This window comes from Mesoplodon bidens (genome assembly GCF_964165515.1).
Source record: "Mesoplodon bidens genome assembly, chromosome: 4".
NCBI classification, from domain to species: Eukaryota; Metazoa; Chordata; class Mammalia; order Artiodactyla; family Ziphiidae; genus Mesoplodon; species Mesoplodon bidens.
Genome location: NC_138160.1, coordinates 50513875 through 50533257, shown reverse-complemented (window position 1 = coordinate 50533257; position 19383 = coordinate 50513875). Strand labels below are relative to the sequence as shown.

Here is a 19383-nt window from a genome sequence, read left to right as displayed (position 1 = left end):
TAGATAGAATAAAAGATAGCCAAATCCTAGTCCTTGACACCTGTGAATATATTACTTTTCATGGCAAAAGGGACTATGCTAATATGATTAAATTAAGAATCTTGAGCTGGAAATATTATCTTGTGGGCCCAATGTATTCACAAGGGTCTTTATAAGAGGGAGACAGGAGTATCCGAGAGAGAAATGTGACCATGGAAGCAGAGGTCACAGCGACACGGGGCCATGAGTCAATGAATACAGGCAGCACAGAGAAGCTGGGAAAGTCAAGGAAATGGATTCTCCCCTACAGCCTCTGTAAGAAACTCAGTCCTGCAGATGACTTTAGACTTCTGACCTTCAGAACTCTCAGACAAAAAAGTTGTGTTGCTTTAAGCTACTGTTTGTGGCAATTTTTTATAGCAGCAATAGAAAACCAATATGTGCTCCGAAATCATAAGGTTTCGAATTTGCTACACTTCACTTAATATTGTAACTTGGGTAAAATTGGGTCTTGGGCAACTCTATAATATAGTTCATTAGCTGCTTATAAATTAACTCATTAGAAGCTTACCAGCTGAGGAAAACAAGTCTTTGAGAAACTAACTGATCTGCCCTTGGTAATATAATTTTGTAGCAGCTTCAGTTTTGTTTATATTTTTTTAATTTATTGATTTTTGGCTGCATTGGGTCTTCGTTGCTGCGCGCGGGCTTTCTCTACTTGCGGTGAGTGGGGTCTACTCTTCGCTGTGGTGTGCGGGCTTCTCATTGCGGTGGCTTCTTTTGTTGCGGAGCACAGGCTCTAGGCGCGCGGGCGTCAGTAGCTGTGGCTCGTGGGCTCTAGAGCGCAGGCTCAGTAGTTGTGGCGCACAGGCTTAGCTGCTCCGTGGCATGTGGGATCTTCCCGGACCAGAGGTCGAATCCGTGTCCCCTGCATTGGCAGGCAGATTCTTAACCACTCCGCCACCAGGGAAGTCCCTGTTTATAATTTTTTAAAAATTTGAAACAATATAAGTGTCTTTCACTAAGGATTGATTACATAAATTATGGTATGTTCATACAATGAAATACTCTCTGTTAAAAATGGTGATACAGATTTATATTCATTAACATTAAAAATTGTCCATCATATTTAGTTAGGTAAGAACAGTAGGTTAAAAGAATTTTTTATATCCAAAAAGTCTTGGAAAATATCAATACCTTAATGGAGGTGAACTGTGAGTGACAGGTTTCACTTTCTAAAATCTTTTTGTGCTATCTAAAATTTTTGCAATGTTTAAGTATTACTTTAATAATCAAAGAAATATAATAAATAAAATATTTCTACTTTGGAAAAATAAATATAAGAATACCATGTAGCTCTGTATCTCTCTTTTTTTTTTTTTTTTTTTTGCGGTACGCGGGCCCCTCACTGTTGTGGCCTCTCCCGTTGCGGAGCACAGGCACCAGACGCGCAGGCTCAGCGGCCATGGCTCACAGGCTGAGCCGCTCCGCGGCATGTGGGATCCTCCTAGACCGGGGCACGAACCCACGTCCCACATCAGCAGGCGGACTCTCAACCACTGCGCCACCAGGGAAGCCCGTAGCTTTGAATCTCTTAAGGTGAAATGGCATTTTTTCATATTCTCCTGGTAAGAATGAAAATTGATTCAACTGTTTTAGAAAATAATCTATTAGTATATATTCAGAGACTAAAATGTTCATATATTTTGACTAAATAACTCCATTCTTGTAAATCTCCACTAGGGAAATAATCCAAAGTTAGAAAATATTTTTCATAAATGCAGTAAAATGTGTATCGCTCTATTTTTTACAACAGTGGTATAGGAATGATTTAGTGAACTCTTACACAGTCACAAGATGAAATCTTCTGCAGCAGCTTTCAATACTGACTATCAAGATTGTACAAAAACTGGGAAAAGTGCTTTTTATGTTACTGTATTTTATGGGAAAAAAACAGTAAATTATGTGATCTCAACTATGTAAAAATATGTATTGCTAAAACAATAGGAGAAAACAATGTGTGTCAAAACCTTCACAGAGGTTATCCCAGAATAGTGAGATTAGATGTAAATTTTTCATCTTCTTTCTACCTTCTGTATTTTCCAGGATTTTTGCAAGTTAAGTTTTTGGTTTTGTTATTTCGTTTACAATGTAGTTGGGGCACAGGAAACGCTATCTTTGGGGCACAGGAAACGCATAAAAGGGGAAAATAAAACCAGTTTTACGTACTACATCTCTGTCATTAATTATTACTTTGTACACAATTTATTATTAAATTCATGGTAACCAAAGATTTAATTTTTTAACTCCATTCTTTAGAATTCACTTGACTCTTACATTAGCTTGTTATTAAAGAGTGAAATTAATTTAAATTGTATCTAGAATGACTCAGCTAGTGTCTTTTGCTTTCCTGCCATTCCACCAGTGATGAGAGTACAGTCATCCCTTGGTATCCACGGGGAATGATTTCAGGACCCTTCCTGGATACCAAAATCCACGAACCCCCAAGTCCCTTGCATAAAATGGCCTAGTACACTGGGTCCTCTGTATCCGCAGATGCGTAACCTGCGAATTGACTATGATGGCAACATTCAGATGTAAGTAGAGACCAAAGGAGCCCACAAAAGGCAGGCTGGTGTCCTGCTGTGGCAAGAGCACAGGCTCCCATCCCTACTTCTGCTGCCAACTACCTGAAAGACCTTGAGCAAGTACCTTTAATTTCTGTGAGACTCAGTTTCTTCATATGTAAAACAGCATAAGCATGCTTGCCCTAACAACTTCCCAGGGTTTCACTGAAAATCTAATTGTGTGGAAAGTACTTTGAAACCCATAAAATGCAATATGAAAATATAATTTATAAATACAAATATTAAAAATATAATATGAAATAGGCTCTATAATAATCCACAAATAGAATTCTTAGTACAATAATTTTCCTGTTGTATTTGGAAAGCTTCAAAGTGCTTCATTTTGCAACTAAATATATATTATTTTATGGTAATGATATGAAAACATTTATCTGACAGATGCTTTTGGTAGGTATCAATGATTCGATATTAGATTTTCACTAACAATTATTAGATATTCACTGACAATGCTTAGACTCATCATGCTGGTATTAAACAGAGACCAAAGTCGTCTTTCTTAATTAATTGTATTAATTTAAAATAGCATTTTAATAAGCTGAAAAAAATTAGAACATTTTTTATAGAAGACTCTTGCTCATAGTATTCAAGGTATATTATTTCTTTCAGCCAAATTTCATCACATTTTTCTGTTAAGATTTAGACAGCATAGTAGAAATTGTCTCTAGGTACTCTTTGAAATTGTTCTACGTTGTAAGGCAGCACTTCATTCCAGTATTGGATATTGGTACAATATTTTTTTTGTTCTAATCAAATTAAACAGCTTGATATTAAGTACATTTCAATTTGATTTTGTTTTATCTTGTCCAGGTGAATTATTTTTTCATAGAAATATAGTATTTCAGTTAATAAATCCATGTTAAAAGTGTGAAATTCAAACATTCTTAATGTTTTTATGACTTCTAAATACATTAAAAGTCTGCAAGGAACTATAATTTATACAAGAAAATGCTCACAATGTTTTATTTTTATTCTTTATTATATTCCCTGGCACATTAAGCATGTTATCATTTCAAGCATGCTGTGAATTTAAATAATCCTCTTCTACCAAAGCAAATGTTATTGTAACTATTTTTCAAGTTATGATACACTTTGTTAACAAAAAACACTATAAGGATGGCAGTAATCAATTGTGCACACCCAAGCTGAAAAATAATTATTTTTAATTAACAAAGGATATAAATATGAAGCAGAGAAGCATAAAATTATTTTTTACAATTACAAAGCCATTCATAGCTGCAAAGATAACTCAAATACATTCCAGCATAACTTGCATACACATTTCTTTAATGCAGCTCATATCCCAGCATCACACATTCCCTAGGGCTCATGGATCCATGCTGCACCTAATACTGTCTCACTTCTGAATGTTACCTTGGTACTAACAGGAAAAAAAATCCCAACAATTGGATGGAATTTGGCCAGAATAATAAGCAATACCAATTAGTAGAACAATTTTCCTGTACTGATGAGGGTGCCCTTCCCATCCTTTTTCAGTTCTGTAGAAATTCCTCAACCAAGTCTGTTATTTTAGTGCAGAAAGTAGTGAATCCCTACCTGCAGTGTGCATCAGAATCTCCTAGAGGGTCTGTTAAAAATGCATTTGCCAGGGCCAAATCTTATTCTGATCCAGAATGTTTAGGGTGGGCCTTGGGAATGTGAATTTTCATTACATGTGGTATTCGTTTGTGAGGGCTACATAATAAAATACCCCAGACTGGATGGCCTAAATAACAGAAATTTATTTTCTCACAGTTCTGGAGGTTAGAAACTCAAGCTCAAGGTGTCAGCAGGGTTTGTTTTTCCTGAGGCCTCTCTTTTTAGCTTGCAGATGGCTGCCTTCTGGCTGTGTCCTCATATGGTCTTTCCTCTGTGTATACACATCCCTGGTTGTCTATATGTGTCCAAATTTCCTTTCATAAGGATACCAGTCAGACTGGATTAGGTCACAATCTAAAGGCCTCATTTTAACTTAGTCACCTCTTTTTTTTTTTTTTTTTGCGGTACATGGGTCTTTCACTGTTGTGGCCTCTCCCGTTGCGGAGCACAGGCTCCGGATGCACCAGCTCAGCGGCTATGGCTCATGGGCCCAGCCGCTCTGCGGCATGTGGGATCTTCCCGGACCGGGGCACAAACCCGTGTCCCCTGCATCGGCAGGCGGACTCTCAACCACTGCGCCACCAGGGAAGCCCTAGTCACCTCTTTTAAGGCCCTATATCCAAATGCAGTCACATTCTGAGTACAGAGGTTAGGGCTTCAACATATGAATTTTGGGGAAACACAGTCCACTATGTAACATGTGCCCTAGTTTTTCGGATATAGGTGACTCAAGGTTCATACCTAAAAAAACACCAATTCAGTCTGCAGGTAAACTAAATGTGCACACTCACCTCAGTCATTTAGTTTTATGTGGCTTATTTTGTGACAACTTCCAGGAAGGTCTTGCTATTTCACTCCAAAAGAAAATTATCATTTGGTTTCCATCCTTATTGTCTATCATGCTACATAAAATAGTCTCTCCCACCCACCCTGTTGATCTCTTTCTCCTCTATTTTACTTTTTTCTTCATACTTATCATCACCTGACATACTGTCTGTTTTTCCTCACTAGAATGTAAGCTCCACTTTGTTTTGCTCACCACTCACTGTACACCCCCGGTGTGTAGAACAGTGACCCAGGAAGATGAGAGTGTCCTGGAGGTGATCTTGCATTCCTTCTGTCAAGAAAAAGCAAGGTCGGGACTTCCCTGGTGGTGCAGTGGTTAAGACTCCGCCTGCCAATGCAGGGGACACGGGTTTGATCCTTAGTCCAGAAAGATCCCACAGGCCGTGTAGTAACAAAGCCCATGTGCTGCAACTACTGAGCCCATGCGCCACAACTACTGAAGCCCATGCGCCTCTGCAACAAGAGAAGCCACCGCAATGAGAAGCCTGTGCACTGCAACGAAGACCCAACACAGCAGGCAGAAAGAAAGGAAGGAAGGAAGGAAGGAAGGAAGGAAGAAAGGAAGAAAGAAAGGAAGAAAGGTGACAGAACTAAGGAAACTAGGCAATTTCACTGTAATAAATAACAAATATTTAAAAAAAAAAAGAAAAAGCAAGGTTTTCTGCTGAGAAGGAGCTGGGGAGGTGGTAGAGCAGGAGGCCTGAGAAGAATTAAGATTTGAAGATCCTTTATGGAGAATGGGAGAGGAAGATTAGAGGGAGTTCAAGAGCTGGCTAGGCAGGGTTCAGAATCCAGCTAAATGTGGAGCCCGTGAATGTCTCCTACAGGTACTGTTGTGTGAGCTCCGGCAGTTCTCACAGCTGGAGAGGAGTGGAGAGGGAAAATGGTTATTTTGATTCCTCAGTGACCACCATTGCTCCTTGGGATAACATTTGAGGCCCTTCACCCTAAGTTTCTATTTACATTACCTGTTTACTTCTCAGCTACACCAAGTTTCTTTTTCTTCCTTAAATACCCTTATATCTTGACTTTGTTAGTACCGTTCCCTTTGAATTCTCAAAATTTCCCTGGCTAATTTTTGGTTCTCTTTTAATGATTCAGCTCAAACATTATATTTTGAAAATGTTCCCCAGTTTCCTCAAGTATTAGCCATAGTGCTAAGATCATGCCTCTTTTAAAGCACACTGTCTTTGGAATACAGACCTAGGTTCAAGATGCAGCTGTCATTTACTGTGTGATCTTGAGCAAGATATTTAACATTTTTTTATACTTCAGTTTCCTCATCTGTAAAATGAACACAATGATAAGCCCCTGTGTTAGAGAACTGTTTGAAATGGTGAAATAAGATATCAGCAAATGGTGCTATGCCTTCCTCTATTGATAGAAATTTCTTTAAAAGCAGGAATCAGGTCATGTTCATTCTTAAATTCCTAACACTTGACAAAGTGCCTGGCACACTGTAGATTCTCCAGAATTGTGGAATAAATTAATGATCAATGGAATTAAAGAGGTAGTTGATGATGCTACTAGGGTATACAAATTTTTTTTCCTAAATTAGAATCACAGCAAAGAAGGAGCAAGGCTTGGGAAGGCTCACAATCAATTGTGCAGGAAAGAAAGTCAGCTTTGGTAAAAACATAAAAAGATTGTTTCTACAAGGAAATAAGGTACACACAGAAACATTAAAAACTGAGAACCATTACACTGGCAGGCAAAATAGACATGGACATTGGATTCATGGAACTTACAGTCGGGTACATTGTCCTATCACAATACCCAATGCATAACAATTACCACATTTACAGAGTTTCGGACTTTTTGTCTAACTCTCAGTAGAATAAACTTTGAGAAGAGCAGTTTCTCATTTAACTTTGAATCTCTAGCACCCAATAGTGTTTAATACACAGCTAGAGCTCAATATGGAAAAGTTTAGGAAATTAATGACGTGGCACAGAAGGAAGCGAAGCAACTAGTAGCTCTAGTGGAACTAGAAAATTACATTCTTAGAGTTACTTTCCACAACTCAAGCAGCGGAGAACTCACTCCCCTAGAGGAGCAAGCTCCTCTTCCCAAGTTCCTGGGATTCTCACCCTACGATCGGCTGGGAAACAGGAGCGAGGCACGTGACAAAAAGAAACCTTCTTTGGATTTCAGCGATTCCAGAACCTGGCCTGATGAAGCATCCACAGGCCTAACTGCCTTAATATAACTCAAACTTCCTCCACAACATTGAGGTACCTCCCCAAAACCTGTTTAACCCATTCGGTGTGGGTAGGGGCGAGGCCCCGCTCCCGATTCCAAATTAGCCAATCCAAGCTGCCAGAATCGGTAGCGCGGTGTCTTCTGGGATCTGTAGGCTTCCGAGGCCAGGCTTTCTCTCAGCTTATGACTTCAATTCCCGGCGGCCAGCGGGCCCCAAGGTCGGCCCTCTTTCTGGGGGCGCACCAAGGAGCAAACCAGTGGGCGGGTCCTCGCCCCTCCCAGAAGTGGCCAGAACCTGTGCTGTTGGTGCGGGCCGGCGATTCCCACGTGGTTCGGTGACTCGCGGTTGCAGGCTCCGGTCTTCTCTAACTTCCCCGGCCTGTGGGCCTGCTGCCTGTAGAGATGCCGAAGATCAAGTCAGGAGCGAGCGGCCGGCGCCGCGAGCGGCAACAACAACGCCGGGAGCTGAAGAGCGTAGGAGGTGGGGACAGCCGGGAGAGAGCTGGGGTTCGTCGGGTTGGGTCTTCCGGCAGGACCGAACCCGGGGCGAGGACGGAGTTCTGGGCCGGGACAGTGAGACCAGGCGTGGCCCGTGCTCTGGGAGCCGCGCAAGTCCCGGGTTTCCCGGAGCGTGGGCCGCAGGCCCGGCGCGCAGCCTCTGGCTTCCTTTCCAGCAGAAGGGGTGAACTGAAACAGTCTGTCATCCCGGCTCCAAGCGTGACGTTTGGTGGCTCTCGTTGGCGCACATACTTTAACCCAACTATCCTGCTTTCTTCTCTGGGATGGTCCAATATTTGATTTTAGTTGGGAAATTAAGGCTATTTCATGTTTTCTTCCAGGACTCATGTTCAACACGGGGATTGGGCAGCACGTTTTGAAAAATCCTCTCATTGTTAACAGCATTATCGATAAGGTGGGTGTGGAAGAGGAGAGGGAGAGAGTTATTGGGTTACTGATTTTATTCTTAGGAATATCTAAGCATAGAAAGGATGCCTGGCACAAAATAGATGCTGTATAAATACTTGTTGAATGAATTGAGGAACTGTGTAGGATTCACAAGCTGTCTTCAATATGATTTGCTTCCTTCTGTGGGTCTCGGCTTCTCCTGGCTCCAAATTCTTTTATCTTTCTGTAGATTATTTACTTCTTAGCTTGACATTTCTACTTGTTCGATTCCAGATTATTATTCTTTTATTCCCAATCACTTTTTCTAGGCACCATCTATCACTGTTAGTTTTTATTTACTCCAGACCCTAAAATTATGTCTAAACAGACACCTTTGGAAGTTTGTTCTCCAGAGAAACCTATATGGTATAAGCCAATGCCACATATAAACTCTTTGGAGTTTTCTTCTGTATGGGTTATTGATGTTCTCTTATTGTTTTGGATGATTGGGTGCTAGGACAAGAAACACAGGTGGTGCAAATTACTTTCAGGATTGCAAAGGAAGCATCCTGGAACTGTAGAAAGAACATTACATAGGTAATCTCGACTTAGTGTCATTTACAAAATGAGAGTTGGCCTAGCTTTTTAACCTTTTTGGCTCATGGATTCCTTTGAGCATCTGATGAAGGCTATGAACTGCAGCTGTGTGCATACAGACACCAAGTTTTGTGTACGATTTCTGGATACTCCTGCATCCCTGAAACCATACATGGATGTAGAATTGAGAAATACTGGTACAACGTGTTATGGTTCTCAGGCAAGGTCATCATTTTGACCTTTCCATTTTGAACTTGGTGGTAACAGAGTTGGTAACAAGATGCTGTTGGAATCATTTCAAAGGTAGAAAGCAGAATGCAACTCTCAGAAAGAACTGCTATTCCTGCTTTTCTGACTCCTAACTATTGCCCCAAGTTAGGAGAGGTGTTAGATTTCCACTTGCACCTAATGTTAATGAGATAATTTTGTTAAGCACGTAGATCATGAAGGAGTCTTCTAAAAAGGGAGTCAGGATAAGATCTAACTGAGCACTTTTGAGTAAAGATATTCAGTGTAAATTAAATTATAACAGATGTTCCTGTAAAGCTAAAGTGGTTGTGCTTGCTTGTAGGCTGCCTTAAGACCAACTGATGTGGTGCTGGAAGTTGGACCTGGAACTGGCAATATGACTGTAAAGTTGCTAGAAAAGGCAAAAAAGGTAAAAAGAGGATTTAGTGTTTGGTATCAGAAATTACTATGTGAGCAAGCTCGGGTGGCTTACAGATCTATTTAATTAATTGCTCCTTTGCTAGAAATTTTATCTTAGAAAATATGAGCGAACTGGGTGAAGGGGGTCAAAAGGTACCAACTTCCAGTTATAAAATAAGTAAGCCGTGGGATGTAATGGACATCGTGGTGACTATAGTTAACAGCACTTTGTAGTATATTTGAAAGTTGCTAAAGAGAGTAAAAGTTCTCATCACAAGAAAATAAAATTGTAATTATGTGGTCATGAATGTTACATATATCTAATCATTATGTTGTACACATGAAACTAATGTAATGTTATATGTCAGTTGTATCTCAGTTTTTAAAAATGGATTAAAAGAAAAAGAAAATATGGGTTATATCAATCAGGAAAACAAACCACATTGGATATTTCAATACAGGGAATTTAATATAGGGAATTGGTTACATGGTTACTAGAGGACTAAGAGAAAAAATGGGAACACTGAGGTAACCCAATAGTGGTAATTCCAAAGAGCAGCTACCACCTCTAGGCTCAGGGGAACAAAGCACAGCAGTTGGAGTCATTGAACCTTAGGACTTTGGAGGAGATCTAGCACAGGCCTCTGAGATTAGGGTGTCACCTGGCCACTGCTGGTACCTTCTTTGTCTCTTGGCTTACCTAGTTCCAGTTAAATTGGACCACTGTTGTGTCCCTGATGGAAGTAGGCAACACATTTTAAAGAACTTATCTGAAGAGAGCTCAATGAAGAGACCATTGACAAAATGTGGGAATGTTAAGGGAACCAGTAAACATTAGTGGAAAACCTAGGGACTAGCAACAACAGGAAAAAGTTACTATCCAAAGACCTCAAGGGGCAAGAGGAGGGAAATGTGTTACCGGAGCCCAGTTAAGAGCAGGAGCCATCGAACAGGGGCCACTCATAGCAGAACACAGCCGCTGCCAAAACTTGTGCAAGGCACGGGCAGACATTAGGAAATACTCAACGTTGCCCCTTGCACCGGTAATGCCTTTCATCAGGCCATTGCCTTTCAGTAGCCAATCCCAACCAGAAGTCAAAGGGCAACGGAACTGAACTGTATCACCCTACAGGCACAGAGAAAGCTGGAGAATGGACCTGGGAGCTAAACAGACTAAACGGCACATGTATCTACTCTGTAGATGTGGTCTTCCTGGAAGTCAGTAAAACCTCAGCTTATATTGAAATAAAATTAAAATTTTAGCCTATCTGGTATCCCTTTTCATTTACTTGAGAAGTTATCTGTGCTGTATGTTCTGGATCTTAGTAGATGAGAAAAGTGATATACTCATTCCAGGAGCAGTTGCTTTGTGTGCTTCTAAGAACATTTACTACAAAGACATATTGTGTATTTTTTTCGTCATCAGTTGAGTTACAAAGCGTAGAGTTTTTATGAGCACAATATTCTGTTAGTTATTTGGGTAGAATGCTCACATAGTCTGGTTGTCTACTTTTCTGGGTGGTGTTTTTGTTGTTGTTCCCTTAGCCCCATTCCCACATTTTGTAAATACTCTCTTCATTAAATTCTCTTAAATAAGTTCTTTAAAATATGCTGGTAGAGTACAATTGAAGGAATATTGATGGTAGAATTGGGAAAAGGAGTTTAATTCATTTAAATCATGTAAGTTTCCATTGAGATAACAGGAAAAGATTTATACTCCATAATTAACCTAAAAAAATTTTTTTTGTTTTAATTTAGGTAATCGCCTGTGAACTTGACCTAAGGCTAGTAGCTGAACTTCACAAAAGAGTTCAGGGCACGTGAGTATACATAATAGAATTAAAGTGCATTTCAGTCTCGTGAAACAATATTCTTTTTAATTGCTTTTCTTTTCTTATTATCAGGCCTCTGGCCAGCAAACTTCAAGTAATGGTGGGTGATGTGTTGAAAACAGATTTGCCATTTTTTGATGCTTGTGTGGCAAATTTGCCTTACCAGGTATGTTTTCAAAATGTAGGGAACATTATATATACTAAATTGTTTTCTGGTGTGTCTTTCCCAGAACTAACTAGTTAATTCTCTTACAGATCTCTTCTCCTTTTGTCTTCAAGCTGTTGCTGCACCGACCTCTTTTCAGGTTTGTGACAAGAAGAACAAAGTTACTGCCAAATCTTAGGAAAATTGACAGTTTAGGCCATGAACACAGACAGCCAAAGATTAAGGTTAATTCAGCTGAAAAACTACTGGAGAATTTGTTTTGTAGAAAATACCAGTTTGTGTGCCGCCTTCTCTCTTCCTCTCTCTCTTTCTCTTTTTCAGTTGCCAGAGTTATTTGGGGGAGGTGTGGTCTAAGTCCTGCTCCTGAGACCAGGTGGTGGTTCCCTATTTTCTCATGCTCTTGCCATTAGCTCAGGTCAAACTTTTTATTACCTTATGTCTAGATTCTTACAGTGGCCTCCTAACTGGTTTCTAGTACAGTCTGTATCAGTAGTTTTCAAATCGCAGGTCAAAAACTCCTTTGTAGTTATAAAATAAATATAGTGAGCCATGACTGTCATTTTTTTTAATTTATTGAATTTATTTATTTTTGGCTGCGTTGGGTCTTCATTGCTGCATGTGGACTTTCTCTAATCGTGGCGAGCGGGGGCCACTCTTCGTTGTGGTGCGCGCACCTCTCATTGCGGTGGTTTCTCTTGTTGAGGAGCACAGGTTCTAGGTGCATGGGCTTCAGCAGCTGTGGCACACGGGCCCAGTTGCTCCATGGCATGTGGGATCTTCCCGGACCAGGGCTCGAACCCATGTCCCCTGCATTGGCAGGCGGACTCTTAACCACTGAGCCACCAGGGAAGCCCCATGACTGTCATTTAGAAAAAAATTGACATGGAATAGAATATATCAGAGGGCATTCAGCGCATGTCATCGAGGTGACTATAGTTTCATGAAACTTTTTGTTTGAGTTCCCTAAACATATCTGTAGAGAGATATTTGTGGCAGGTGTTGCAACGTCAAATGTACTTCTTAGTGTGACTTATTGTCAAAAAAGTTTGAAAGTCAGGTCCCAGCTTTGAAGGTGCTCTTCTCCTGTTCAGGAGCCTCCCCCTTGCTTGCTGAATAAAAAGTCCACTTTCCTTAACCTGTTAAATCAGGAGGACACTGATGTCACAATCAGCCTCAGCTCTTCCACAGGGATGTTTACCACCCCATGAATACAGTTCGGCTACTGAACCAGTTTTGTTCGTTTGGGTTTGTTTCGTTTTTTTAAATATTTATTTGGCTGTGTCGGGTCCTAGTTGAGGCACATAGGATCTTTTGTTGTGGCACTTGGGCGCCAGAGCGTGCAGGCTTAGTTGCCCGGTGGCATAGTGGGATCTTAGTTCTCCAGCCAGGGATCGAACCTGCATCCCCTGCATTAGAAGGCAGATTCTTAACCACTGGACCACCAGGGAAGTCCCTGGGTTTTGTTTTCCTAGAGGGGCTTATGGACTAGTGCTGATCTGAAATACTTTCTCATCTGATCATTGAGGGCTTACATTTGCAAGGGGTTGGAGCTACGGCCATTACACAATGAAAAACAAAGGCAGCTGGATCATTTTGTGGTAATAAAGCTCAGGTTGAAAGTGTTCTCCTCCCTTCTGGCCAGCTGGACTAATTATTAACCCCAGATATTGCTTTGCTCTATTTCCCCACTTAAGAAAAGTCATTGCAGTTAAAATACATTTATAGTTGAAAATGACCTTGTTCCTTATTCCTTTCTGCTGTCTTTTCAGATGTGCTGTACTTATGTTTCAAAGAGAATTTGCTCTCCGGCTGGTTGCAAAACCTGGAGATAAGTTATACTGCAGACTGTCAATTAATACACAGCTATTAGCACGTGTGGACCATCTAATGAAAGTATGTGACTGTTGTTGAAATAATGTGGCTTAACTCATCCTTGAGCATCTAGCTGTGCCTTCTGGGAGGAAATCATATTTGATTACTATTTAAAGTTGTTTTTGAGAGGACTCCTTAAACATTTTCTGATTAATAGGTTGGAAAGAATAACTTCAGACCACCACCCAAGGTGGAATCCAGTGTCGTAAGGATAGAACCTAAGAATCCACCACCACCTATCAATTTTCAGGTGAGGTTAAAATAACTAGGTCATTCAGTAAAGGGGAAAAAAAAGTCCAACCTGGAAGATGTGTGTCTGTAGCAACAGAAAGGTAATGAGTCAACCTAAATGTCTAAACAGGAGAATGTTAATTATGATACATCCCTGTGATGGAGTAGATGGAATTATATGACCCAAGATAGTTGTTGAGGACCTCAAGAGCATGGAAAATGTTTGCAAAAGGTAAAAAGATTAGAATGCCATTGCAACTTGCTGAAGATTATAGCTATGGAAAACACGTATCTATTTGAATAAGACATGGGAAACAAGATAAAATGAAAATAGTTGTGTTAAATAGTATAAGTAACACTTTTTAATCAAAATTCTGATTTCTGCCATTTAAAAAGAGAAGAAAGCCAGATGCTTTGATGTAAAACCTTACTGCAATCACATGGGATAAAAACGTGATTGCTTATGTGGTCAGTAACTGGTGGCAGTGGAGTGGTTGTCAGTTATTCCTGCAAGGCTTACTTAGGTGTATTGCACAGGCTATATTCTAAATCATGTCTGTTTTGAGTTTTTTGAAAATGATACTTAGATTTAAATAAATGCCATGTTCTTTGTTCAGATGTGGAACAAATATATATTTTTTTCTATTTTTAAAATTGAGGGTAAAATATTCAGTGAGGTGCACAGAAGTGTGAAAATCAAGTATGCATCTTACTTTTGCATGTGTGTGCCAGCCAGATCAAGGTATAGAACATTTTCATCAGTCCAGATATAGAACATTTTCATCACTCCATCACTCCTTTCATTTTTATATATTAACACAAAATAATACCTAGTAGGTATAGGCAGGGTTTAATATTCTGTAAGAAAATATCCATCTACTGTTTCAGGAATGGGATGGCCTAGTAAGGATCACCTTTGTTAGGAAAAACAAGACACTGTCTGCTGCATTTAAGTAAGTATTTTACTAATTTATGATACATGAGGGATCAGTGCTTCAGATACTGTGCTAAGTGCTAGAATTTGGTCCTTTTTCCTGAACAGATACCCTAAAGCATAAACATGATCCATGTCCAGACGCATTTTTATCTTTTTAATTTTGTACTTTGGGAGGCAGGAGAATTTAGTGAAGAAAAGTTCCTGGACTTGGGAATTAGATCAGGGTTTTTTTTGCAAAATGGGAAAAAAACCAAAAACTGACCACACATCCTGCCTAGTTTTTCCTTGGAAAGATGAGGTGATGATGGACCCCTTCCACATTTTTGAAAGATTCATGGCATTTTAACTTGGAAAAATATAACAGCAATTTGGGGCCCAAGGTCAAAAGAAAGGTGAAAGCCACAATGAAAAAACATGTTTGTAGATGATGTTTTGTGGAGTCTAGAACTTCTTTAAGAATGTGAGAGATGATTATCAGGACTTACTTTTTAAATATTAGTAGTTGCGATTATTTCAGAAGTTTAAATATTCAGCACCTTTTTTAGTTCCTTAATTTCGCCATATGGAACGTAGATTTAATCTTACAATAAACTTAAAGAAAATTACTTATAATCTGATTTGGGAATAATAGTGATATCATGTCTTTATGTAATACAGGTCAAGTGCAGTGCAACAGCTACTGGAAAAAAACTACAGAATTCACTGTTCCGTCCATAATATTGTAAGCAGAAAATGTTTCTGTTGTTTCAATAATTTGTTGTGTTCTAAAATGTCCCTCTATTTCCTATTCTGTTTCATATATCATTACAAGATTCTTAATTTTGAACATTCCATAGGATCCTTAAAAGACAGTATGTCATGTCTAACTAGCACTAGAACTTGAATTCTAACAGGTCAGTGCTGCTATGTATTTTGCAGAACATATCTGAACACCCTTGAATACTCCACTCCATCCTCTTACTGAGGTTTTTTTTTTTTTTTTGCCATAAAAAGATTCAGTTGAATCATAATTTTCTCAAAGTTTTAAGCTTGTGTAACTTACTCAGCTTAAAATAATTGTGTACCATTTGCTAGCCTTTGAATTGTGGCCATCCCTTCTTGCTTGTTGCTTACGTAGCAATTACAAATTTAAAGTTAACTATTTTCTCAGTGACTTTTTTTAGTACCCAGAAATTGAAATAATTAGAACAAAGTATGAGATAAATAGTAGATTTCTGGTTGTGAACCTCACGTCTCTGTATTACAGTATCTGTGCAACATGTTCTTTAACTAGTTGTGTGTGTGAGCACACATAGACATATCCATATATAATGACTGTGATGTTTGATAACTTTTTAGTTCTTTCAAGCTAATTAAATGGAGCGGACAGATAAAAGCAAATTTCCTTTGTATTTTTTTACTCAGATCTTACATGGTTTAATGTACCACATTGCTACCTCCATTTTATGAATAAAGTCATTGAACATCTACCTACATAGGAAATACTATGCTGGATTAAGAAAAGTTTTTAGATGAGAGATGTAAAGTATGAAATATTCTCAAGGGTTGGAGAGGCCATCTATGAGAAAAACTTAACTAGCTGGTAAAATGAAATTTGTACCAAGGATATGTTACTTTTAAAGAAGTAACAATTGCTGTAAAATTTATTTTATAGCTTTAATTACTTTGTGTTATAAAGTACCTTGTGACACCTGAAACAACTATTTCAGAATTTCTAAGAAGAAAAAGGGCAATATACATGATTTAATTCAATCAAGGTCTTCTGTGTATTTGGTATATGCTAAAAAATCAACCACTTAACTAATGAGAGATCCAAGTCTTAATCTGCACAAACAGGCTTTCCAAAACTATCATGAACAGATAAGGTGACTGTTTATGACTTACTGAACTAAAAAAAAAAACAAAAAAAGAGTCAAAGTGACTTCATTAAAGATATGTTGTTCATTTATTCTGAATCTTATATTGATAGATAATACCAGAAGATTTCAGCATAGCAGATAAAATACAGCAAATCCTAACCAGCACAGGTTTTAGTGACAAGCGGGCCCGTTCCATGGACATAGATGATTTCATCAGGTAACTACATTTTCCTTTTCCTACATTTTTACATATCTTTACTGTGACACCTTCAGATTTAGAAATTTAAAGGCTTTTAAGTGGTATAAGGTGCTACCTGGGAGTTATTGCATAGCACTTCCATGGTATGGAATAGTATTTGGTGTAGAAGACGGAGGCTAGTTAGCTGCAGCAGAACGAACACTTTCTGTAAGAACAGCGGTGGAGAACAGTCCGAGCCTGGAGATAACCTCTGTGGCAATGTGTGTGGTGGTGTGCATGCTCCTCTCCTCTAGCCCCCTCCCCCAACTCCCATTCACAGTTAGTCTTAACAGTTTGTCTCTTCAAAGTAGCCTGTAAGGTAAAAGAATCATAATATATATAGTTGGGTCTTTTTTCTTTATTGAGAATAGCTTTTAAGTATGAAATAATATTAGTTACAATCATATCTGGTTCATTTCTAACTGGTTCAGTAACTTATTTTGTGGACTGCGGCAAGTTCCACACACCTGAAACAAAAGAAGGGTGTCATAATTAACTGGGCAATATAGACCGAAATTTGTTTTCCTTGGATTAAGCAAGTAAGTCTTAGGAAAGCAGAGTAAGGCGTCAAATTACCCAGGTAATTATTAACCTGTATTCATTGTTTTTAATCACTAACACTCTGATTTCCTAACTAATAAACCATAATTTTTTTCCTGTTTATCCAATTCATTTTTAAAGCTTCCATGGTCTAGAGGCTGATAAAAAAGAGGGTAGATTGTTATAAAAGTCATTGGTTTGACTTTTCTATGCTAGAAACACAGTTGTATGTAATTGAGACAAATGGTGCTTATATGTTATTGGCAGGCTAGCAGTACTACTGAATCTTTATTAGATGTTAATCCTAGGAGTTGAACATTATTCATAAGTATCCATCTTCCTTTTTCAGGTATCTTAACCCATCTTGATGGTTCTTATGGGCCATTCTGAAAATAATCTCAGGCAGGAGGTCTAAGTAGAAATATTTCATCTTATTTTCCTTCATTCTTATTAATCCTCTTCAAGGTTACTAAACATGCAGTTTGCTAACTAGGATCTAATAAGTACACAGGTATCCAGAGAGAAGCAGTATTTAATTTGAAACTCAGTAACAGTGAACTCAGAGAGGAAGAACGGACACATGAGATTAGCCATTCATCTCTCTCCTGCCTCTAATTCCAAACAGCTTCACATTCACTTACCAGGTTGAAATGGAACAAGGGCCAGTGTCCTCTTAGGCCAGGGACAGTGTAGGTCTAAGATCATTTTAGTTAAATTCATCATGCCTTAAGACATACAGGCTATGACAGAAGAGGCACCAAAATGATGTGGTTTTAACCAATACACATCCCATAAATTTAGTTGAAGAATAAAGTTTCTTGAATGACTAGTGTTAGGAGTGGGTGGGCTTCACAGGTTTGCTGATGTATTTGTGTTTTAGAATTCATGGTATAGGGACTATGTATGCACTGTTACTTGCTACAAACTAGCATTTCAATACCATCCCATTTTGGTTTCTTTTTTCAGATTGCTACACGGATTCAATGCAGAAGGTATCCATTTTTCTTAGGTATCTGCAGAAGAGAAGTTTCCAAACTCAACAAAGTAGAATTATACATTCTTAATAATTTGAGAAGATGAACTATGCTTGAACACTATGTGCTTGACTATTTTTGATTTACTACTGTTGTCACCATTTATTACTCTGAATTTTTAAGGAAGGAAGTCAATTCTAACTATACAGGTTGTTTCTTTTTTGGTTTTGGTTTGATTTTAATATATAACATAGGGCAGGGTCCAATTTATACGTGATACTCTTCAAGTTTAAGAGCCGCAGACACGCACAACTTTACACTTAAAAGTTATTTCTAACAGTGTTATTATATAAAGATGTTACACTAATATTTTCTATGTTATATATTACTGTGAGAACCTTTTTTTTTTAGGATTTTAGCTCTTCAGGCCTTTGTTCTTCAAGTCATAAAGTTAAAATATGCTTAATTTAGTCACATATTCCCCATACCATTTCTTCTTGTTATTCATGTGTACAGTAAAGCAATTGTTTCCTTGTTTCCTAAAACGTTATTTTGCTTCTCTCATTCTTTCTCTGTTTATCCTATGTAATTTCTATCACTGCCTACCCCTTTAGCAATCCTGCAGCTAACAGGCCAGGGTTCTAGGTAAGCCTGAGTCTGTTACTGCCACCACATGGTGCCAGGCATACTACTTCTGGGCATTCCTTACTTGTAAATGAGGATGCTCAGCTAGAGTGAGAGGAACTATAAGATTGTAGGTTTTTTCTTAGGGAGATAGTCATAGATTTAAAATTTCAAAGGGTTTTATAAATCAACACTGGCTTTAAAGTTAAAATCCAAATTATTTTAACAGAGGTACACTGAGTGAACCTAGAAGGAAAAGACAGGTTGTTTGCATAAACAGATTTTTTAGAAATCTGGCTTCAAAGTGATATATTAAAACATTCCTATATAACTAAAATAATGTATATTCTTAGTTAATTATTAATAGGGATATCAGCTTTCAAGTCTGAGAAAGTAAAGAATGTTTAATCCAGATCCAAAAAATTTAAGTTATTCTTTAAATAATAACTGCACAAAGCCACTTTTGTTACATAAATACTACATAATTAAGAGTAGGTTTTTTTAATCTCACAAAACTACTTAATTAGCAAAGTTCACTTGTACCATCTCTATCCTTAAAGGAAAATTTAAATTTAAGATTTAATTCAGCTTTCCTTCTTATTTCCCTGTCCTCCTATGGACTGCTGAGTTTCAGTCCCTTTTATAACCTTCAGATTTCCCTATCTGTAAAACTGAAGGAATGGATTATACTACCAGGATCTTTTCTGGT

The 19383-nt window shown here is 38.5% G+C and overlaps 1 protein-coding gene across 2 annotated transcripts; it reads left to right on the top strand.

Annotated features, from left to right (window-relative positions):
• Window positions 1-7530: 7530 nt before the first annotated feature.
• Window positions 7531-18595, top strand: DIMT1 (DIM1 rRNA methyltransferase and ribosome maturation factor). 2 transcript variants are annotated; one of them, XM_081231533.1, is made up of 12 exons: window positions 7533-7752; window positions 8111-8184; window positions 9325-9411; window positions 11160-11221; window positions 11306-11399; window positions 11489-11538; window positions 13169-13292; window positions 13429-13521; window positions 14391-14455; window positions 15097-15160; window positions 16409-16515; window positions 18043-18595. In XM_081231533.1, exons 1-12 carry the CDS (start codon window positions 7674-7676, stop codon window positions 18083-18085), a joined length of 942 nt encoding a protein of 313 aa, XP_081087659.1. In that variant the 5' UTR covers window positions 7533-7673; the 3' UTR covers window positions 18086-18595. The 2 variants fall into 2 exon arrangements, with proteins under 2 accessions (XP_081087658.1, XP_081087659.1); XM_081231532.1 differs by lacking the exons at window positions 16409-16515; window positions 18043-18595 and having other exon boundaries at window positions 7531-7752; window positions 15097-15385.
• The last annotated feature ends 788 nt before the right edge of the window (window positions 18596-19383 follow it).

What these genes read in the sequence shown, in the direction of transcription:
- DIMT1 (XM_081231532.1), top strand. Translation starts at nt 7,674, where the DNA reads ATGCCGAAGATCAAGTCAGGAGCGAGCGGCCGGCGCCGCGAGCGGCAA. An exon ending in GGAGCTGAAGAGCGTAGGAG is followed by an intron (nt 7,753 to 8,110) that starts GTGGGGACAGCC and finishes GTTTTCTTCCAG; the next exon opens with GACTCATGTTCAACACGGGG. An exon ending in CACAAAAGAGTTCAGGGCAC is followed by an intron (nt 11,222 to 11,305) that starts GTGAGTATACAT and finishes TCTTATTATCAG; the next exon opens with GCCTCTGGCCAGCAAACTTC.